The sequence below is a fragment of the Thermobia domestica genome, chromosome 2 (genome assembly GCF_964235325.1).
Source record: "Thermobia domestica chromosome 2, izTheDome1.hap1.1, whole genome shotgun sequence".
NCBI classification, from domain to species: Eukaryota; Metazoa; Arthropoda; class Insecta; order Zygentoma; family Lepismatidae; genus Thermobia; species Thermobia domestica.
The window spans coordinates 162,467,960-162,491,460 of NC_137455.1; the positions used below are offsets into that span (position 1 = coordinate 162,467,960).

General features: G+C 34.9%; 2 protein-coding genes across 3 annotated transcripts in view; one reads left to right on the forward strand and one right to left on the reverse strand.

The window, feature by feature from the left end:
• The window catches only part of LOC145679241 (cytosolic carboxypeptidase 1-like), a 160,139-nt gene that overhangs the window by 4,332 nt on the left and 132,306 nt on the right, over positions 1-23,501 (forward strand). Inside the window, exon 2 of the mRNA XM_081749826.1 lies at positions 13,461-13,639. Coding sequence (XP_081605952.1) covers positions 13,461-13,639 — 179 coding nt within the window. The remainder of the gene's footprint in view (positions 1-13,460; positions 13,640-23,501) is intronic.
• Positions 16,119-23,501, reverse strand: part of LOC145676887 (uncharacterized) — a 56,088-nt gene continuing 48,705 nt past the window's right edge. Inside the window, exon 5 of one of the 2 annotated variants that reach the window (XM_081747671.1) lies at positions 16,119-16,959. In XM_081747671.1, coding sequence (XP_081603797.1) covers positions 16,473-16,959 — 487 coding nt within the window. In that variant the 3' untranslated portion in view covers positions 16,119-16,472. The remainder of the gene's footprint in view (positions 16,960-23,501) is intronic. The other variant, XM_081747672.1, reaches the window with a different exon arrangement.

Consider the following 23,501-nt stretch of genomic DNA (forward strand, 5'->3'; position numbering starts at 1 on the left):
GTAGTAGTAGTAGTAGTAGTAGTAGTAGTAGTAGTAGTAGTAGTAGTAGTAGTAGTAGTAGTAGTAGTAGTAGTAGTAGTAGTAGTAGTAGTAGTAGTAGTAGTAGTAGTAGTAGTAGTAGTAGTAGTAGTAGTAGTAGTAGTAGTAGTAGTAGTAGTAGTAGTAGTAGTAGTAGTAGTAGTAGTAGTAGTAGTAGTAGTAGTAGTAGTAGAAGAAGAAGAAGAAGAAACAACTACTACTACTACTCCAAATTGCGTATATTAAGCCTGTTCAATAGCAATGCTAATAATAACAAGTAGAAAACTTTAATACATTCTGAAATTAGAGTATATACAGGTGAGTATCAAAATAATGTAATCACGTGTACTTCTTAAAACGTAACATGTGTAGGTGGTGATATTCAGGATGCGTGTGCAGCACCTAGATGTTGTTGGTTGTGAGTTAGGGGTAGTATATAGTATCAGACGAATATAACGTAGGTGTTCATTGAAGCGGTAAAACGGTGGGGAGGCAAAACTTGGAGACATCTCAGTTTCAAAGGCCGAATTGGGGATGCGCGGTTACTTGGCATAGATTAATCTAAAGTGGCCAATGTGTTCGGTGTGTCGCAAGAAACAGTATCAAAGGTGATGACGACCTACAGAACATATGCCCAAACAACACTGGGAAAGAGTGATACTGGACAGAAGAGAAGCTTCAGTTAGAGATCGCCAAACAGTGAATATATATATATATATATATATATATATATATATATATATATATATCAATTTCCCGAATTTCATGGGTCCTTTGATTATGCTTACAGGACGCATTTTCGTCAGTGATTATTCGGACAATTTAGTTTTTCTATAACACAGATGATATTTTTGACTAATGGCGCAAGGTTACAATGCGCCAATTCACGCTGCTGGAGTCGTTGGAGCATGGTTTCATTAATATCTCGATAGCTCTCCTGGCTGACCCAATTTCCAGACCTCAACATAATTGACCACCTGTGGTCAGTTCTGGAGCTCAGCTTCCGCAGCAGATATCACCTTTTATTCTCGCTGACCTGGAAACTATTCAGACTTTTTATCCATTTGTTTCATGAACAATCAGAATTGTTCTATAGGTTAGCTCTGGTCGCTCTCGGTTTTAATCAGATTTCCATTATTTGATAACTATTGTATACAATATATTTAGTTTTATTAGATAAGTTTTTAGGTGGAGAAAATTAATTCCTCGTTGTGCATTGGAGATATTGTATTTGTAAGCGAAGCACAAAGAAACATCTATATCAAGTACACAACTGTACTAATCATCATTACCAATGCAAATAGGTTTTTAAAAAGTACAATAAAGCTTATGGTTTTGATTTTATCATCTATTAAGTGATGATTAATTTTTTGATTATCGTAACTCTCTTATGCGTGTATATTTATATGTATTATATTTTATTATTTTGTTTCTATTATTTTAATTCAATTATAGAGAACTCCCGGACTTGTAATGGCACTACTGTTTGTTACGCGATTAAATACGTACATCAGGGAATGCAACAGAAACACAAAATTAAAATAAAGTGTTAAATGTTAAAAAAAAAAAAAAAAAAAAAAAAAAACGTGATTGTCATATTGACTTGCACTTGAAGACCTATATGGGACCATAATAGAGCAATGCTACATACAGCATTCACCTCGGATACGTAATGCCTGTGGTCCGTGACTCGACTCCGGCTCGTGCCAAGTGGGCTTTGTGGTGAAGAAGCACTATGTGAGTAGGTTTCCTGAGGTTTCTCGTGTTTCCTTCTACTGTGCTTTCTTCATTCCATTAGTTCATTCATTATAATCTTCAACCCAATCCTTAGTATCAGTGCTTAACCGTGGGACGTTAAAGTAGAAATCTCATCTCATTTCATTTCATTTAAAAGACTTATCTCTTCTCCCCCTTTTCATAACCAAAACATCCAGTCCTTAGTCATCCAGACCTGAACTTGATGACCAGCGCACTAGCGAATCCACAAATGCGTGCCATCTGAATTACGAATTGTCTGTAACAGTATTCAGCCATGGACGTTTTCTTCGTAATAAATAGAGCTAGAAATTTTAGGTGCTGCACGTCATTTTTTTCTATTAAAATGCCCAAATTAGCTGTCTTTCAAAGATAACATTGAATAAACACTTTTATTTTGTATTTTGAGTGCACATTTTTGCACTTGTTTCTATACAAGCATCCTTTCTCACCTTTTCTCATTGACTCCATCTTTATGCACTATTTTAAACATTTTTTGGCTCCTTTTCCACATTTTATTTCTGTAGTAATTAAACAAGGAACGCCAGGTGTGTGCGACATGACAACAGCTACATTAGACATAATGTATTTAATAGAAAGTAAAGGTTGCAACATCGAATTGGCCAATCGGTACCGTTGGCAAATCACCAAGCGGTATTGTTGAATGCTTATATACATATAAATGTTTTTACTTAATCACTGAATGGGTTGATTAGTCGGTTGATTTGGACTTGAGCGTCCTGTTTATCACTGAGAATATATGAGACGTAGACTGCAGCGTAACGTGGAATAAGAAATACTGTACAAGAGCTCCCACCGAGAATCGTACTCGGGTCTCCAGTGCCGAAGACGCGCACGCTAACCGTATAGCCAAGATCCTTACTTCGTGATCAGAGAGGCAGCCTCGCTGGAGAAAGAAGAAAGGATAAAATATTGAAGTGTTATCTGTTTTAACAGTTTTCTGGACTTATGACTTCAATAAGATTGTACTCGGGTACTGGCAAATTATTTAACACATCAGTGAAATTTGAGTTCTTATATAGGATGTAATTAATTTTGGTCTGTTTGTATGCATATTTACATTTAAAGGACGTAGCCGGATAAGACGGTGAAAAGTGTCCTTCCACGGATTGCTGTCATATTTATACCAAAGGTACCGTATATCCAAAGATAACTTTGACCGGAAAATCAACTTCAAATTCATTCGAATTTCGAAGTTATTGTTGAAAATTCGGAAATCAAAAATTAATCATACCCCGGAAACGACTTAAGTTACGAGGATGAAACAAAATATGAATATACTTTGCTTGAAGGGCCATACGGAAAACTGGAAACGATGTATTTTCCCCTTCAAATTTCTAGTGAAAAGCGCGTCAAAAACCTTCGAATTCAAATATTTTGCTTTATGTTTGAGTAACTACCTTTTATTTTCCACCATAGAAGAAGCACCAACCCACCTATATGTCTTGACCATGGTTTTATACTCTCGGTGGTATAAAATGAGTAAAATCAAATTCGGACACTTCTGGAAGATATGCGACCGGCGTTACGCCATACATGTTTTGGCTGGTACGGATACTTTCAGAAGTCAAAGATAGTCGAGTTTGAGTTTCTGACCCGTTGTGAATGGTTCTACTTCAGAATATAACTCTCATAATCATACCTCTTCCAGAAACCGCGTGATAGCACTAGTGCCATTGATTTTCAATCTGTCTTACTAGTTAGTAGTATACCAATATTTTAAATCGTGATTTACAGAAAACAACGTTTTTGATTATTATCCCTACATATAATGTATATCCATATATAATGTACAAAATATTATAATGCACAAGATGATACTACAAAAATATTCAAAATGTTTTTGCAATGGCTTTCCTTATTAGAAAACATTACAAGGAAAATGAAGGACAGTATATGAAACTTTCAATGTTAATCACTATGTGCATTTAATTTTGGACTGACAAGTTCAGCAACTCACAATCTGCTTAAAATCTCCGTAGGTCGAATAATCTTAGCAAAGTATCGAGCACGTGAAAGGTAATAAATGTTTTTAACAACGTATGAACAACATCAAACTGTTCGATTCCCATGTACACATTCACAATTATACGGGCTTAGACCCGAATGCCCTTTTGTACTTGGAACAAAACCAATGTAACACCTGTATGTCTTCCTACTAATATGTCGAGATCTAACCTCGAATTTTACGCTGTGGATATTTTCTTTCAGGAAATGGAGAGAGATGCTGTTATCTTAATTCATCATTACATGAGTCGAGTTGATTTTAACGTCCCTTTCAGCAGTGAAGCTATATAAGACGTGGATCTACTGATTAACGTGGAATCCGAACCACATGAGCTCCCGCCGGGAATCGAAACCGAGTCTCCCACGTCAAAGGCGCGTACCCTAACCGCTTAGCCACGAAAGGAGCTCTCTTTCATCATATCAGCCGAGTAGGAAACTGCCTGAGATAACTGATAGGAACCTGTAAAAAGAATTTGTAGGTCTCTTTCTGTCAACTTCGGGAAGTCGGGGATGTCCACAGATCTGACTTTTGCGAAAGAACGTGTACACCTGTCCCAACCATGCTCTTCTATTTCTAATCCTAATGTGCTTTCTGCGATGTGTTGTCATTCCATTTGTTGAATTTCCTCGTCGAGGCTATCATCAGAATTAAGACGATTACCAAAAGTTTTATGTCAATAAGAAGCTATCCGTTGTTGTTCAGTTGGTGACGTAGAAGACAATACTTGTCCAAGAATACCATGAATGGCCTCTACAACCCAGCGAATGTTTGTAATATAGCGGGAAAAGTTCGCCTCAGCCGTTGTCAATTACCTGCGCTTACCTTTCAGTGTAGGCATTAAAACTGTAAATCCTCTTTCTTTCAAATATTCAGTTGTATCCCAAAAGCTGCGATTCACACGATAAATATCACCTTGTGCCATGAGAATCGCTAGTACGTTTGGATCCTAATAATATATGTTGGCCCCAGCATATCTACAATATAATCTGTCTTAGTATAAATAGTAAATGGCTTATATAGAGGCAGTTTTTTGTCCAAGGTATGATTCTCATTCATACTCATTATTCGATCTCTTCCCGTGTCGAATATATCTTCCATCCAAGATTAGTACCAAATTGTCAACAATATTGTGAAGTTTCATTGCCACAATAGCTTTTTCAATTGCTATGAGTTCTCGTGAACATGCTGCGGCTGCAACTGCGACTTTCGAAGTACGTCATAACAGATGCACACGTATCAGAAACTTAGTGTTCCCTTTCCAGCCCTAGTATAGCAACACTAAAACTATTCGAATTACCAGTGCGCAGTTTAAACAAAAAACATAACAGTAGTTAAATAACAGTTCGAATGTCAGCAACACTAGCGCTCTCACGCGGTTTCTCGAAGAGGTACGATTATGAGAATTGTACTGTCATGTAGAGCCATTCATGACGAGTCAGAAATTCGAACTTGACCATTTTTGACTTCTGACAGTATTCGTGCCGGTGTCACAGGGATTTTTTAACCCTGGAAACTTTTACCCCCTAGAAATCTTTACCCCTCTAATCGGTTTCTGGTCATTTCAAAGGAAAAGTCATAAGTCACATTAAAAATGCATATAATTGAATGTGATCTCTCAGTGTATGCACTCACTTTGGGCAAGATAGCTATAAATTCGAAGATTTAGTAGGGGAGTAATAATTTCCTAGGAAATTATTACCTCCCTGTCGGTTTCTGGTTACTTCAAAAACAAACTCAAATGTTACATTATAAGTTGATACCACTCTGTAGTATCTCTTAACAGACACAGTCAGTTTGGGCAAGATGGCTTTAAATCCGTAGATTTGATAGGGGGGGGGGGGGGTAATACTTTCCTAGGAAATCATTACCTCCCTGTTGGTTATTGGTTACTTCAAAGGCAATGCCAAATTGTACATATAAATTGATACCACTCTGTAGTATCTCTTCACAAACACAGTCACTTTTGTCAAGATGGCTTTATATACGAAAATTTTATAGGGATGTAATTTCCTGGGAAATTTATACTCCCTGTTGGTTTTTGGTTACTTCAAAGACAATATCAAACGTTACATTATAAATAGATACCATTCCGTGTTATCTGTTAAAGGACGCACTCACTTTGTTCAAGATGAATTTATATTCGAAAAATTGATAGGGAGGTAATATTTTCCTAGGAAATCATTGCTCTTCTAGTTTTGCACGTGATTCGCTGTCTGTCGAGTGTGTCCTAAGATTGTTGCAGTGTCAAAGAGTGTATTTCCTATTATTTTCTTATTATATCAAAGAAATTTGTATAAGCTGCTGTTCAAGAAGAACAATTCAAATCTTACGTCTTAGCGGCCTGGCATAAAAAAGGATGAATAAACTTTCCTCTGAAACACTGCACTGTTAAAAAATATTTCACAGTTTCGTTCGTGATGGCAGCTCTTGATTTGTTCTACCAGTACACGAGATTTTAGGATTCAGTAACGTCGAAAGGATAATATTGATTTTGAAACCCGACTTGAATCTTTTGATAATGTCGAACCTGTAGGAGAAAAAATTTATTGAGAATAAACGATCTTTTGAAACAAAGGTAAGTAAATCTATCTTTAAATTCTGTTGTTTGCAACTGAGAAAGCAGAATTTGGTTCCAAAATATTACCTATTGTAGTGTAAAATATTAGATATTAGTTGCCTTATAATCTGAATAACTGTTGGGGCCGCGGTGGCTCAGTGGTAGAGCGTTCACCTCTGGTGCATGGGGTTTCGGGTTCGATCCCAGCACCCGCCAAGTGAACTTTCTGGTGGACAAACACCGTGTGCGTGGATTTCCCCGGGGTTCTCCCGTTTCCTCCCACTTTCTTCATTCTACCATTTCATTCATTTCTCATCATCACCATTTCCTTTAGCCTAGCCGGCATAACCGTCGGACGTAAAACTCAAAAATTTCATTTATTTATTTATTTATTTATTTTTTGATAACTGTTATTACACAGTTTATAACATAAATGATTGAAGGGGGCGTGGTAGCTTAGTGGTAGAGCGTTCACCTACGGTGCTTGGGGTCCCTGGTTCGATCCCAGCTCGCGTCGTGTGGACTTCGTGGTGAACAAACACCGTGCTCGTGGGTTTTCTCGGGGTTCTCCCGTTTCCTCCCACTTTCTTCATTCCACCATTTCATTCATTTCTCATCATCACCGTCTCCTTTAGCCTAACCGGCATAACCATGGGACGTAAAACTAAAGATTTCATTTCGTTTCATAAATGATTGAAAACATAAAACACATCTTTCAATTAAAATCAACGTTATTGCAATTTCTCTCTCTCTCTCTCTCTCTCTCTCTCTCTCTCTCTCTCTCTCTCTCTCTCTCTCAAAGTGAATGCGTCTGTTAAGACATAAGATGTATAACATCAATTTATAATGTAAAAAATTGACCTTATCTTTGAAGTAGCACAGAACCAATACAAGAGTATATATTCCCTAGAAAAACAAGCCCCCTATAAAATTTTGGATACAAAGACATCTTACCGACGGTCAGTGCGTCCATTAAGAGATAAGAACGTATAATATCAATATATAAAGTAACTTAGACTTTGCTTTGAAGTAACCAAAAACCAACACGAGGTATAAATTAACCTAGGGAACATTTGAGTTTCTTTTTGAAGTAACTAGAAATCGACAGGGAGGTAATAATTTCCCAGGAAATTATTACCTCCTACAAAATCTTCGGATTTAAAGCCATTTTGCCCAAGGTGACTGTGTTTGTGAAGAGATACTACAGAGTGATATCAATTTATAATGTAATATTTGACATTGTCTTTGAAGTAACCAATAACCGACAGGGGGGTAATAATTTCCTAGGAAATTTTTACTCCCCTATCAAATCTTTACCAATTTAAAGCGATCTTGCCCAAAGTGAGTCCATACACTGAGAGATCACAATCAATGATATGAATTTTTAACGTCACTTCTGACTTTCCTTTGAAATGGACCAGAAACCGAAAAGGGAGGTAAAGATTTCCAGGGGTAAAAAATCCCTGTGATATCTGCCAAAATATGTATGGTGTAACGCCGGTTGCATATCTTCTAGATGTGTCCGAATTTGTTTTTTCTCATTTTACACTAAGTTGCACCACGAGTATCAAACCATGATCAATATACATTATAGTGGGTTGGTGCAGCTTCTATGGTGGAAAATAGAAGCTAATCACTCAAACATACAGCAAAAATATTTGATTTTGAATATTTTTGACGCGCTTTTCACTAGAAATTTGAAGGGGGAAATATGTTGTTTCTAGTTTTCGGCAAGGCCCTTCAAGCAAAATATACGCATATTTTGTTTCGTCGTTTTGGAGGTATGAACAATTTTTGATTTTCGAATTTTCAATAATAACTTTAAAATTCGAAGGAATTTGAAGTTTATTTTTTGGCCAAAGTTATCTTTGGATATGGGATACCTTTGGTATATATATATATATATATATATATACCAAAGGTATCCGTGGAACGGCATTTTTCACTGCCTTAACCGGCTACACCGTTTGCACTTTTTTTAAAACCTTTTGTAACCAATATTTTGCACCTAAAATACCTAGCTGTAGTAATAAAGAAGGCTTCAAAGCTGTCGCATTTATGTGCGATTTCGACCTATTTGTTATTTTAATTTTCTAGCTAGTGTGTACTTTTAAACAATTTGAAAGTATAGGAACAGTTTAAGAATTCTTGGCGTCCCATACATCCTCTGATCTTGTATTTTATAGAATACGTTTAACCATATTATACTCGTATTACACCCATACCTCACACTCGTCCTTTTATACATCATAAAAAGAACTAGCAATAGACAATCTGCTCTCCACTTTAGCTAACAATGTTACACTATCATGAATCGGAAATATTAAAAATTCTTGAAACTGAGATTCGCATGTTATTGTAGGTACGTAGATGATACTTCGTTCTTCTTTATATATGATAGTGAACTCATGCGATGCACCAGTGACTGCGTTCCATTCATCCAAATAAAAACAGGAAGGAAAGAAAACGATTACTTGAATTTTCTAGAGCACAGACTAACTCTACGTTCCCATGTAACCAGAACCAATATTTGGGAAACTTTTTCTTGAGAGCTCTAAAATTATGTTCTACTAAGGATGATTTGAGAATTGAGTTGGAGGTTTTGTTTAAATTAGAGTTCAAAAATGGATACACCATTAGAAATTTGTCATGATGTTACATCTGTTGTGTGTGACTTTCAATTTTCAGGCTCCCAAATATGAAAATGACTTGGAGTGTGTTACTGAATTATTGAAGAAACTGAATAAATGGTTACGGAATGTGGTATAAAAATAGTTTGGCGTTCACTTAGAAATATTCAAAAACATATTTCGATGTATAAGGATGTTTTTTCATCGATCATCTTTCAAGTTCAGGTACATAAAGGTGACGAATGTCATAAAAGTGATATTGATGTATGACGAAACAAGTAGCAATGAATGTATAGAGCGTCAAGGATTCTTCACCTATTTCTGGACTTCCTAATTATTTTAAAAGCACAAACTATCCAGGAAGGTAAAATAATAAACAGATCGAAGCTTGTTTGTAATTCCGAAGGAATGTGCACAGCTGAATAATAACAGAAACAGTTTACATTTTAGATAGTACATATTTAAGAATCAGCTAGTGCATGATCAAATTCACGTAATAGTCCGGATGATTAAGAATTGGCCTTTTTGGTGTTGAAAAGAAGAAAGAAGAATTGTGATCTTCCAATTGTATGTCAACATTGGCAGATTAGTCTTCATAAGTTCTCCACATTTATCTGCGTAGTTTATCTAGTTGTTTCTCCTAAGCCTTCGGTTTATCTGCAAAGTTTGTGCACTCTGGCGACAATCAGTCAAATTTTGAACTATTAAGAATTAGCGTGACAGGAACCGAGGCGTCTTCCGTTTATAATAAGGATTAAGAATATCAATATATTTTTACCTAGTTGTTTATGCAACCCGTGATATTAGAATTACTCAGACTGATAGATTTTTGCTTCATAGTAAGAATTTCATTTGTGGCTGTTGGTTTGTTGTCTTGAAGTACGAAGTATCTTTTCAGCACCAGGACTTTATGAGTTATGTACCTCAGTTTAATGTGGATCTGAACCTCATGAGCTTTGACCGGGAATCGAACCGGGGCCTCCTATGCTGAATACGGTGCCACTAACCATTTTACATATATGTTCTTATTGTATTCCTAATGTGTTTAAACGTTTTTCTTCCTTTCTTTCTTAACTCCTTTGTCTTGGTCCTGCTGATCAGTAACTGTATACGTGAAATATATTGACTAGAAATGTTTGCATTGTAACTGGGAAGAATAATCTTATTTTCTGTTTATTTAAAAGACATATGGCAAAAGATATGTAAAGTTCATAGTAAAATTATATGTTGCTGTTGTAATAATAATGTTATCGCTAGTAAACGATTCAAAAATGACTACTAAAAACAAAGTACACTGTATCAAGAAGTGATGCAAAGAATGTTCGACTATATTATGTAATCATCAAATTTCTTAACTATTCTCATTAATATACTTGATGTGAATTTGAAATGTATCAGTGTCGAAAGTTACAAATCCTACCTAGTGTTGGTACTTATGACAATGTTGCATAGTTTAGTTGAGAATAACTAATGGAATGGTTCATATAAATTGAACATAAAGTCTAATCGAACATAATGTAGACATACTTGCCTGATATTCGTCTCTTTATTGTATATATTATCTATTTATGCAGTAATGGGGATGAGTTTCAGACTCAGTTTTTAAGAATTATAATAAATCATACAAAGAGAAGAAGTTTTCTACCAGAGAATAAGAGAAAACTAGATTTTTTCATTTTTACCTAATTTTAGGGGTAAATATCTCTGGAGGAGAGGAGTAAACATGTAGAAACTTACCAAACTTTTGGTACTTATAAGTTGTAACTGTAATCAAAAACTCAATTTATGTATACCTGCTGGTCAGCTTTAGGACCACTTAAACATATACTGAATTAGCGAACAATATATAAGGATTATTCTTAAGTTATATGTCTCTGAGAACAAATGTTTATGCTTAGATGATTTATTTTGCTTTTGAATAATAATAATAATAATAAATAATAATAATAATAATAATAATAATAATAATAATAACCTGAGATAAATAGATTATAAAACAAAAGTTATGAGGGAACAAGAAACAAGATCTGTGTAAAATGCGCATACTTCTTTTTTTTCTCGTGTAAAATACAATGTATTTTTGCCTCATTTCTTAACTTAGTTTTGGACTGTTGAAAAGCAGCAATCCATTTATTACGCAGTATATTCAAAATATTTTTCCTTTCAGAGAGTCATAGACAAACTAGGTATGTTTCTTTAAAAAGAAAAAAAGTGGAAATATCAAATTATGGGGATACCAGAACTTGAAAGTTGATATCCCAAGTTAAACTTTGCAGCATATAGAGAAATATGACTGCTTTATACAAACATACGTACATAAATATCTGCAAATATATTCTCAAATTTGCACTCTTCGCTGAAGAAAGTACTGGGCTTGCTCCTGCAATGTCTGTGGTATATTCCTTTATTGCACGTAACAAGCTCCTTTACTAACGACAACTGAAAATTGCAATGCTTTTTCCAGATGTTACGAGAACTCACGATAAAGGACTTCATGATCATAATAACAGTGAGTTAAAAGGATGGACATACATCGTGTGACTGGGATTTCTCAGGGTTCTTCCGTTTCCTCATATTTCCTTCATTACACCATTTCGATCATTATTATCATCACTACCTCCTTCTCCCTCAACCTTGGAGCATAATCGTAGGACTTAAATAAAAAAATTAAAATAAAATAAAAAAATAAAAAAAACTTTGTGATTAATTTGATCGTTTTCCGCTAGATTCTATGCGAGATGGTCATTTAGTTTAATCTAGATGTGCTTGCTAGATAGATTCATGTTTGAAGCAATTTTCAAAACAATGCCAGTAGTTTTCATGAGCTGGTAAAATGTGTGTGTTAGTTGTTACATGACAAAAGAAGTACCTTTAGAACTGGCGTTACCCAGCTAGCTGGTTTCAGTACATTTAGATATGCAAATATCAGGAAAAAATCATCCTTTACATTCAAAGTTGTTGCGAGATTAAAGAAAAAAAAGACCAAGGAGGAGGTTTTTCACGTAACTCATTATGGCATGTACAAGAATGGTTTGTTGCTGACAATAGAAAGTGAATTTATGCACTTCTTTTCTCAAGCCAAAGCATTTATATTAAGTAGTCTAAAAAGTATTGAACCTTTTGCGCACAAGATGGCATGAGTGTCCTAAATCTCAGGGTATATGAGTCGCAGCGAATCAGGGTTGACGTCCTTCGACAGCTGACAGTAGAAAATGATAGATTGCAAAAGACGTTGGAATTCTTGTAATCAGTGTAAGGTATTGCGTCGTGAAGGTGACTGAACTTTCCACAACACTGAGGAATATTTTACAATTTTATTTCTATTAAGCCGCAAATGCAACACAGGCCAGTTAAAAAAAAGGCAAGATACGTTATCTAAGGCAACAGCCCAAAGACAAGTTTAGTCGCTTTCGTTCCTTAAATTTCGATGTCCAAGATAGTCCTCGTAGTGGCGACCAATCATAGCAAAAATGGAATGAATGATATTCTGGTAAAACTCGAGCAAGACCGGCATGTAAACAGTTATGACATCGCCAATGACCTATCTAACAGTGTTGAACCATTTTGAGAAAGCTTGCTCCAAAAAGAAGCTCGACGTTTGTGTGCTACTTGATCCGACTCAAAAACATTTACTTAATCGGATTTCTACCTACGATTTTCTCCAAAAACATTTACTTAATCGGATTTCTAGCTGCGAATGTCTACTGAAATGTAACCAACTCGAGCCATTTCTGAAGTGGTTGAACACAAGTAAAGAAAGATGAAAAACCTGTGACAACGATGTGCAAAAATGTTTCTGGTCGAAGCGAGAAGAAGCTATATAGTCTGTGATAAAACCCATATGGACACTTAGGATGGTTATACGTTGCATTTAATGGAATAGGAAGGGCATCGTGCATCATTAGCTGCTGCCGCCCGGTAGAACGACAGACTTGGATCTGTGACTGTCGAACAAAATTATGTATATGTGGTTTCATAAGTTATTTTCAAAACACAGTGAATGTATTCTCAATTTTTTTCTCCAAAGTTACAGTATTTTTAGACAACATGGCAAACAGTAAATAGTCTTGCAATATAGCTTTTCATCCCATTTTCAGTTTGTTTTCGTTAATAACATTTTTTAAAAAATTAACAAATACGTTACTGATATTTAGTAATGAAATACTATACATATATTAGCACAATTTCCATCCTTCTCTGTAGTTAGTATTAAACTGTTGTACGGTACTGTGTTTGTATGATGGAGTGCTTTCAAATCTACTGCATGGTATATGCGCCGTTAAGGACCAAAGGATTAATATATAAACATTTTTTTGATGAGAGGGCTAATATTAGAGGGTAATTTTGTAGAGGGTGCTGTTAACTTTCTTGTGAGCTGAACAGCTTTTTTCTTTCTTTTATAATAATTAATACTGCTGATTTTGATTGTAAACAGGATTTTTCATTTGTTTTATTTATAATTGTTTTTTAGGAGCGACAAGTTGTATTTTTGACGGCTAGAGTTCATCCTGGAGAAAGTAATGCTTCATGGGTTATGCAAGGAACCATACAATTCCTTCTTGGAAAAACGATTTGTGCTAGTGAACTCCGGAATAAGTACATTTTCAAGATAGTTCCAATGCTGAATATAGAAGGTGTAATAAACGGATGGTAAGTAGAATTTTTCCATATTGAGACTTCTTTTCACACATTTCGTTTATAATCCCAAAATTTTATTTTGTGTTTTGTTGTGCATATTCATATAGTTGATACGTACATGAAGCTATCAGTTAATACTTCTTCTTGCAGCCACAGTGTTAGCATATCTCCGTACAATATATTTAGTCAGGAGAGATTCTCGGAGGAAACAGAATTTTTGATACTGGCCCATTATAATTTGTTATTATTAATAAGAAAATCAAAGAAGTGTGTCACGATGTCGTGAATATTCTGTAAAATGAGTCGACAGTCGAAAATATATTGTTAAACACTGCTTTAAATCAAAGCTCTGGAACACAATAACAATAAAAATCATAACGGTTTTAACACGTTGTAGCCATCTCTCTTCTCAGTTAAAAGAGTGAAATAGATTTATCATCCTTGTAATATTACTGGCATTTTCCTTTTTATATCTCTTGCCACATTCATTATATGAAAACCAAAACTATAGTGTTCCGGTATACGCTTCTTGTCTTTGTTTAAGTTTAGCGTCCCTTTTCAGCATCGAAGCTATATAAGACGTGGCCCTACAGTGTGAAGTGGAATTCAAACCATCGTAATACGTTGGAATTTCAGGGATTTTCCACCAAAAGTCGAATCCGGGACTTTGTACATAAAAGGCACGCGGTAGCCAGAAGACCACCTGGGAGGGGTGTATAGATTTACGTTTCAGCTGTTTAGTGCATTATGATTGAAGAATGTGAATTGCAGTAAGTGCCAGATTTGCGTACTCAACTTCCTAACTATATAAAAAAAAAGTTTGTTGTTATCTTATAAACTCCAATCGCTTAATGAATTCAGTACTTTTTATTTCAGGCATTATAATGTGTTTGATAATGCGAGTGCGAAACTAGATTTCATAGTTCGCAGAAATATATATATATATATATATATATATATATATATATATATATATATATATATATATATATATATATATATATATATATATATATATATATATATATATATTGTAAAAACTACAAGTCTTGTTTAATTGTACGTATTAAAAAATTAGTTTAGAGGCAGAGGGGAGATGAAAATGAATTCCTGAGTTCCATAATTAGTGGGAAGTAACCAACCAATTTAGGCGAGTAATCTCACTTTTTATTGTACCTAAGTATATGTTTAGTCAGCTATGAAAACAATCAGCAACAAAATGATCTAAAGTATGATTGGTTGAAACAAAGTTACAGAGCATGGGCAGAAACAGTTACTAAATGTCACACTCGCACTCATGAATTGTTTGGAGTAATTTCTTGAGCACCTAAAGAATAAAATTGTCAATAGCCTATTTCCATCTTCAGAACTTACGATACTAAAGCACTCGTATACTGTTCCATATTAATATTGTGTACATAATTTATTATCCAATAAATATTGCTTTCTATTTTAATGTTTATTACCAAGTACCATTCACGCAGCAACAGTAAACGTCACTAATAACGTTGATTCAATACTAATAACTTCATTTCAAACTTGTTTCAAATTATTTGGAATCTTTCGATATTTATTTATTTTAAACAATCCTGAACATGCTCTCAGTTATGTGAGGGGTTACCGCGCTTAACCCTAACTTCTATTTCTATTAAAGCTACAGATTTTTCGGTGTTGATTCAGCTTCATGAAGCAATTAGGAAGCCACTAGTACTAGGAGACTGCAGATTTGGATTCAAGTAGTTAAAAATAATGGCGCTTAGAAGTCAATATACTGGAAGACAGCTAGAAGAACATCCGCCATCTTGTCGGCCATATCCTTTCATGTGCTGTAACGTCAGGAAGTTTTAGTTTAGTTCGAGTATTTAGTCCGGAATTTATGACAAAAATTTAAATAGTGCTAGAATGTTCATCCCTAAGACAACAAAAAACTTTGAGTTCTCGGAGAGTTATTTTGTTTGTACTTTTGTTTTACATTTGAATAAAGATTTCGCTCACAAGGTCTAGCTTGAAGAAAAAAAACGAATGCTAAAGAAAATACTACCGATATCCAGATTCGAATTCGTGAACGTACGACTTATAAACTGTCCAGTTAAATTACGTGGCTGTTCCTTACTTCAGTTAGAAATAGCCTTGAGTTTCCAGTGTTTCGTGTAGATTTCTTCTCCACTGACCTTTACCGTGATGATTACAGGAGTCTTCTAAAGTGATAATTTTGTTTTTACATACGACTTTTATCACGTATGTCCTAAGTTAAGACCACATCGAATTCATAAATTGCATAGAAGTTGGGATTTATTTTTTGATTAATTAGAACATGAAATATGCAAATACACTACACACTGGCATGTACTTTCTTGAAATATGGTTTCTACCTTTGCAGTTCATATACTTATAATATATTAGTAATAAAATAATTTGGCAATTGTATTATACTACTTACCTTGATTTAATTTAAATTACGCTTATTACATATAGAATAAAACATTTCCACTGTATAAAAAAGTCGTATATTTAATTTCGTTAAATACATAATACACTAGAATAAACATCAGTTCATATAAGTTGTATTTTATGCATTTTCTGTTGTGTATGATGAATATAAGCATGCATATTAAAGCAAGTCTTGCATTCAAGGCAAAAATCTATCATGCGTATGAACACTTTGCACTAATGACTAAGATCCTTAGTCAGCAGTTTTTGTCTTTAATAAAAATAAGTGATACAGATATGCATGATGTGTATTGAACATAGCAACTGAAATTCGAGGTTAAATCTTATACACAGCACGCACCACTGTCCACTAATTACTTATTTGAAGTTGTCAAAAGGAAGCATTCTTTTGTTATCACTGGCCAGAATTATTATTATTTTTGTCCCTTTTCAAAAAACTGCCCCAACTAAATGTCTCCTTGCGCTCTAAGGAATGCATTGATAAAGGATCGAACCGTTTACGCTTGTTCTCAGTTGCAGCTGTGGTAGTAAACTGTTCAGCATCACTTTCGTTTAATTCCGTTGTGCTTCCATCTATTTTATCTCGAATAAGTGGGAGAGCCAAAATATCATTTGGTAGGTGAGAGTCTTCAGAAAACGAAGTTCCATTGCCGATGGGTAGTTTTCCACCAGAATGAAAATCATCTCCTGAACCTATTGGTGGTCGAAGTGTTATTCGGCGGTAAACCGTAAAATTCAGAACTTCAAAGGGTGTTGTTAATGTTGCTGGCATCCGTGAAGATGAGTCCGATAGATTTGTAGCTGGTGATGGAGGTGGTGTTGATGTTGATACTGATGATGAATTTTCCGTTGAACTTTGTTTTGTAGGTATAGCAGTTGACCTGCAATAAAGTGCAACAAAAAATATAAAGTTGAAACTTATTAAATCACCTAAGGAAATCATATTTCTTTACTTTCTTCCTGTAGGGAGCATTAGAAATATTAGTATATGAAGCGATACCACTACAATTTGACATGCTTTTGTTAGTACTAGCGTTAGCGTTCATGGACATTTCTTGATGAACGATGAAAATATGTTTTCATTCAACATCAAACTATATATCTACGAAGTTACATTCTTTTGTGTTTAACGAAACCTAATTGTTCTTTGTGAGATTTCATTTTAAATTGAGAGAATACTAACCACATTTAGTTTATTTAACTAATTAGCGAATTTGGTGGAAAAGGGGACGTTAAAGTGAAATGTTTAATATTTTATTGTTTAATGTTCTGGCATTATTATACATCATTACCAAATCTCGTTATAACGATTTACGTTCTTATCTTGGTTCTTTTATTTTGTTTTAACCTTTTAAAATATGGATTGATTAAAACAAAAACTTCATCAAATAGAATTACTTCGTTTGGATATATTGAACTATATTTTAATAATTAAAGCTAATACATATTCATACTTATCTTAGTTGCTCTTTTAGTTTCAAACTATAAACAATGTCAAGACTTGACTTAATTATACTATTACCATTATAATGAAGATATATAAAGAAGGAATTGATTGCTTTCCACATATCTTCTGATGTAGGTTATAGATTTATGAGATATTATTTATTTTGTAAATTCGTAAGAAAACTTACTGAGAAAAACGAATCTTGTAAAAATGATGATGATATTATTCAATTAATAGCAGATTGTAGTAAACGGCTGTGCCAATTTTATTGCCAAATACGAGTAAATTACAGTATCAAAAGTTCTAAAGAAGATAGATTTATATATGTGCCTAAGAATGGAGATGCAGGATATTGAAGCTTTATAAATATATTATGATTCTTATGATACCAAACTATAATAAAGACAATCACATATAAATCAGTAATATAAACATGTTAAAATGTCGAAATTAAATCTCACAAAAGTCTATAGTTTAAAATATTCTCAGTCGAAAAATTGCATTCGATCCCAGCCCCAGCCAAGTGAACTTTGTGGTGGACAAACACCGTGTGCGTGGGTTTTCTCGGGGTTCTCCCGTTTCCTCCCACTTTCTTTATTCCACCATTTCATTCATTACTCATCATCACCGTCTCCTTTAGCCTAACCGGCATAACCGTGGGACGTAAAACTCAAAGATTTCATTTTATTTTTTTTCGAAAAATTGCACTAAATTAAAGTAATTCATGCAGTGATTACTAAAATTTGTTGTCTCACGGTGTATATGTCACGATAAACCATCAGCTTGTGGAATTTTCTATTCTAAAAGTGAATTATTAATACATGTATTGTGTTCCACTTCAGATTCACTGTTATAAAATTAGAATCAAACTATCTATATACCTAGTAGTACGATGAATTCACAAGGTTTGAAATAAATTAACACTATTAGCTAATAAGTGGTTTAGTATTCAAATAGTATGTAATATACGCAGTGGGGCTATTCTAATTTTTAACAACTGGTTCTCTCTCTCTCTTTCTATATATATATATATATATATATATATATATTGAAAGAGAGATGTAGAGACTTGGAAAGACTTATTCAAGATAGATCCTTGTCAAAAAGTATTGAAAAGATCGTAATTCAGGTATGAATCAACAATTGTTGATAATGATATATATATATATATGCGTTTCAAATATAAATAACCATTATCACTGCACCCATGTAAGCCTAGTTCTCATTCTTGATATGTGAGCATTTGAGATTAAAAAATAAATCTTATACTTTGTTCTGTGAGTTCAGTGTTTAACCTTGTAGCTCTAAGGATTTCTAAAAACAAAGATACTTAAACTAAAATTTCCTGATCTTGGGTATAACAAAGTAAAATTTACTGTCATGTCTGGATATAACAAACGGTTCTTCGAACTGGAAATATTTTAACAACCGGTTCTATCGAGCAGGTACGAACCGTCTGAATAGCACCACTGGATATACGGATTTAGTGAAAAGATACGAGTCACTATTAGTCTAGGCTCTGTCCATAAGAGCTGTAGAAAAGTCGGGTATGACAGCAGATCTCTTCAGAACCTGTTAGAGGGTGATCAATTAATGAAAAAAATCGAAGGTAACACTTCCGCAACCGGGGCCTTCATTGTGAAATTCAATATTCAAAATGGCGCCCGCGCGCAAGTACCAAATTATATTTGAACTGAAATATCTTCTCACAGAAACAAGTTAGAAACTCCGTTTTTGTACCAAATTAAAGATAATTGATAGTAGAAGTAAGAAAACTGGATATGTTGTTTACATGTTGCCGCCACATTTAAAAATAACGGTTATTTGGGCCAAAAATTAGTTTTTCTCGTTTCTCTTTTTTCATTTCATGACAAATAACTATTAAGTTATTAAAAATATGAAAACGCAGCCCAAACTAATTAAAGGAGCATAATCTTGGCTTTCTATCGTTACCAATATCTTTAATAGATCTAAAAAAAAATGACGGAGCTATTTAAATTTAAGTGGCGCCGGGTGTAGTGTTTTTTGGACTGTTTAATAAATTACCGGAAAAACACTCACTACGCGGGGGCTATTACTTTTTAACAACTTAAAAATGGTCCATTAATTTTATCGATAAATTAAAGGTAATAGATTGCTGTGTCGTAGAAAGTGAAATAATAATGTTATTGTATTTGTCAAATATTATTATTAACATGTTTGTTCATATAATATGTAGCTAATGTTGCAGACTCTAGTGTGGACAGTGAAATAATAAAAATCCATAGTTGGCACCAATATCCTAGACAATGACTATGGAAAACCTCTTTGGCATCTCCCTATCCCGAGACACCTCTTCCTCTGCATTCGTATTAGACGTAAATGCCTGCATCATTTGCCAGAATCATGACGAATCTTCAGGTAAAACAATGTCGTCTTTCCGAGGGAGAGAAGATGTTATAACTGCGGATGAAATTCGCAAGGATGGTGTTCTGAAAAGATTTAAGGATTCTCAGTGAGGTGTAGAATTTGTATATCATTGTAATGACGTATTCTATATGTTATATTTAATCAAGAATGTGCTGTTACGGAAGAAAAAGAAAAGAGAACGTACTGAAACTGAGGAGCTAGATTCAATAAAATCTCAATCTGAGCCAATGGCAAAGAAAATGAGAGTAGATATTCCAGTTCGACAATCACCATCTGCAAACAAGAAAGCAAGAAGTTTTTTATGTGTAGTATGTGGGAAAGAGAAACACAACGGAATTAAACAAAAGTACAGAATATGTGAATCAAATCGTGCAACTACATTTTTATCCGCAACTATGTTCTTTAAAGATGACGGATTTACGAGAACTTGTGACTTGGAGGATGAATTACCTGTTTTCGGTGCAGATCTCTATTATCATAAGGCCTGTCTTGAGCACTATCTTCTGAAGTTCAATAAATATTCTCAAAAATCAGATAGCACAACTACCGAGTCGAAGAAAACTAATAAAAGTGGAGTGCTTAATAAAGTGACACAAGAGACTATTGGATGAGAGTGTGGATTGACATTGTCGGAAATTCGAGACTTCATTAATGGAAACAGTGAACTGACTTTCAATAACAACGAAGTTAAACTTTTGAGAAAAAGTAAGGTTTTCGAAGCCTTCGAAAATAAATAAACCGATTCTAGGTTTCAACTTACTATTTAGTGCCGAAGAAATAGCTTGCAAACTGAGATCGATTAACATACTTACGAGTGCAGCGAAAGAAGTACGAACGGTTCTTCTTCTCACAGATTTCGGTATTGAAGGAGAATTTGGGGACATTCAGCAACTTCATAAGTCCTGGTCAACAACTAGAATTCCTCAACCTCTTTTGGATTTCCTAACAGAAGTGCTACAAGTGGCCAAGCTGAACATCATATCTGGGACGCAAGCGAAGATCTACATATCACTGATGAAGACAGTGAAAACGATCTTGAAGAATTTTCCGACTAACAAAATCTAAATTTTCAGAATCTATTGAAGTCAATCTTCCAGACTTTATTCTATAATATATATCGTAGTAGGAAAGCAACCCCCATGCATTTGATGGTGGCACATTCAATTCATGAGAAATGCAAAATCAGACAACTGATCTCAACTATGAATAAATTACGTGTGTCAGTTGGCTATAAAGATTTCATACAAGCACGAAGCAACTTTGCACAATATACACTAAAGACATGTTTCTCCATCTTGTCTATTTAAAGCCACTTTCAGGAGGATAGTTTCACGGTAGGAGCTGTGGACAATTTCGACTGTGAAGCAGCTACTCTGTCAGGAATCCGTGATAGCCAAGATACAGTCATGGTGCTTTTCCGGGAAGTGCCAACAAAAGTCCCATCGAAACCGAAATTGTCAAAGTCAGTATTAGCAAGACCTGCAGTCATCTTCGATCCTTCCTTCCATCTCATCAATTGAAGAAATAAGAAAGGAAGTTGCAACCTATATCGATTCAAAACAAGCTGACAATTTCTCCCGAACTGTATGATTTGGACATCGATAATCTGCGTCAGAAGGAGTTTACTCAAGACATAATGCATGCTGCATACGAGTTAGAAACTAAAGAATCCACTCTAACGCGGGGTGCTGTGAATGCGATAATAACGGATTCAGATGTTTCCAAGAAACAGGTTGGCTTTCTTCCAGTACTGCCGTATCCAGTAACGGAATATAATAGTGTATACACAGCAATGAAAAAAAAAAAAAAAAACTTCCAGAGCCTACTTATACACTTAAACCAATCTTCAATGCCTGTAGTATGTGACGAAGGGGTGTATCACATTGCTGCCGAAATTCAACTTCGGCAATGAATTTTCAAACATTGTCCTCATGCTAGGATCATTCCACATGACCTTCTTGTCTGCACAGGAAAGTACATTTGTGGTAGTGGTTTGGAGTCTCTTTTCATAGAAAATTTTTGGGTCCAAAGTAACCGAGAGTATTCTAAAAGGAACTATCTACGTTAGGGCAGTGAGAGGTATATTTATGATTGCAAATGTGTTTATGCTAAAGGGAAGGCTTTCCTGGAAGAAGGTGACTATTATACGTCTGTCATCCAGCCGTTCGTTGACACTATGACTATTATGAAAGAAAGACAAGCTTAACGTGCAAAGACAAGCTTATCAGTTCATGGAGTTGGTCAGTAATTCAGATGAAATATCCAAGCTTTGCAGAACTTTTCAGAGAAACTCAGCTCAATCTCAGAGCAATGCCGCTGCCTTGAACAGTTTTTACATCTTTTATTTCTGTTGGAAAGCCTTATAAGAGCTGACCGAGGATACTGGCCGCTGCATCTGTATATAGTACAGCAGTTGCTTCCGATATTCATGACATTCAATCGAATCAATTTCCTGTGGTGCGCGCCCCTCTATCTTGAACAAATTAGAAATTTGGAGACTCAACACCCGGAAATAGATGCTCAGTTCATGAATGGTCATTTCGTAGTCAGAAGAACGAACAATGTATTTAGCGCATTTGGTGCTGATATGATACTTGAACAGATTATAAATAGATCTAAGAAATCATCGGAAGAAATTATGGGTCAGACGCAACTATGAATTATATTACGGAGTGGGAACTGTCGTACCACGAAGTTCTTTTGACATGCCAAATCTTCAGTCAGATTCTTGGTATATCCCAAACAGACCATGAGTTCCTTGGTAATGTACTTGAAGTTCGTAACTCTTTTAACAGAATGGTAGAATTTTATGGAGCGCAGGGAAAACCCATACAAAGTTCACAGTCCTGTGAAGTTGTACCATTTCATGTCGCATGAAGTTGTACCAGATTCTAATGCAGAAGAAATCCTGAATTACCTGACACGTAGCCATGACGCTTATGTGGCATTCCGAAACGAGCGATTTTTGTACAAAACAACTCCGTTGTCGAAGACCATTCACAGACGAAACTTCCACTGTTTCGTTAAGCAAATAAAGTAGTCTACTTTGTCTACTTTGCAAAAGTTGTTGGGACCGTCTGAGTACGTCTCCAAAGGAAATTCATCAATGAATACAGCAACTATTGCTGATGTTATGAACCAACTTCGTAAAACTCGAGTGAAAGATTTACAAACATTGGCTGATCTGTTTGATGTATTCTTCAGGAGGTGCAGCAATGTTTAAACAGGCACCCGCAGGGATTTTTGTGTGACTAATCACCTCGGTCAAAAATGTGCAAAGACACCAAGGGCAACCGCCTCACCTATACTATTAACTAATCTGTCATGTACACATTCCTACCGGTGCAAATGGAGAGATTTTTGGCTTCTCGGAAAACAAAATTTAAATTCAAGATGTCTTAAAAGACTACTTCTGCACAAAAGCAAAGTTTATATAGTCTTTGAAATGTATCTGAGTGAATTACTGCTTGAAAATGGTGCAACTCCTGCTATATCTGTCACTGCCTCTTCAATTGTTCCAAAAATTACATGAGTGTTTCATGCTGAGTATCAGTAATTTTACATTAT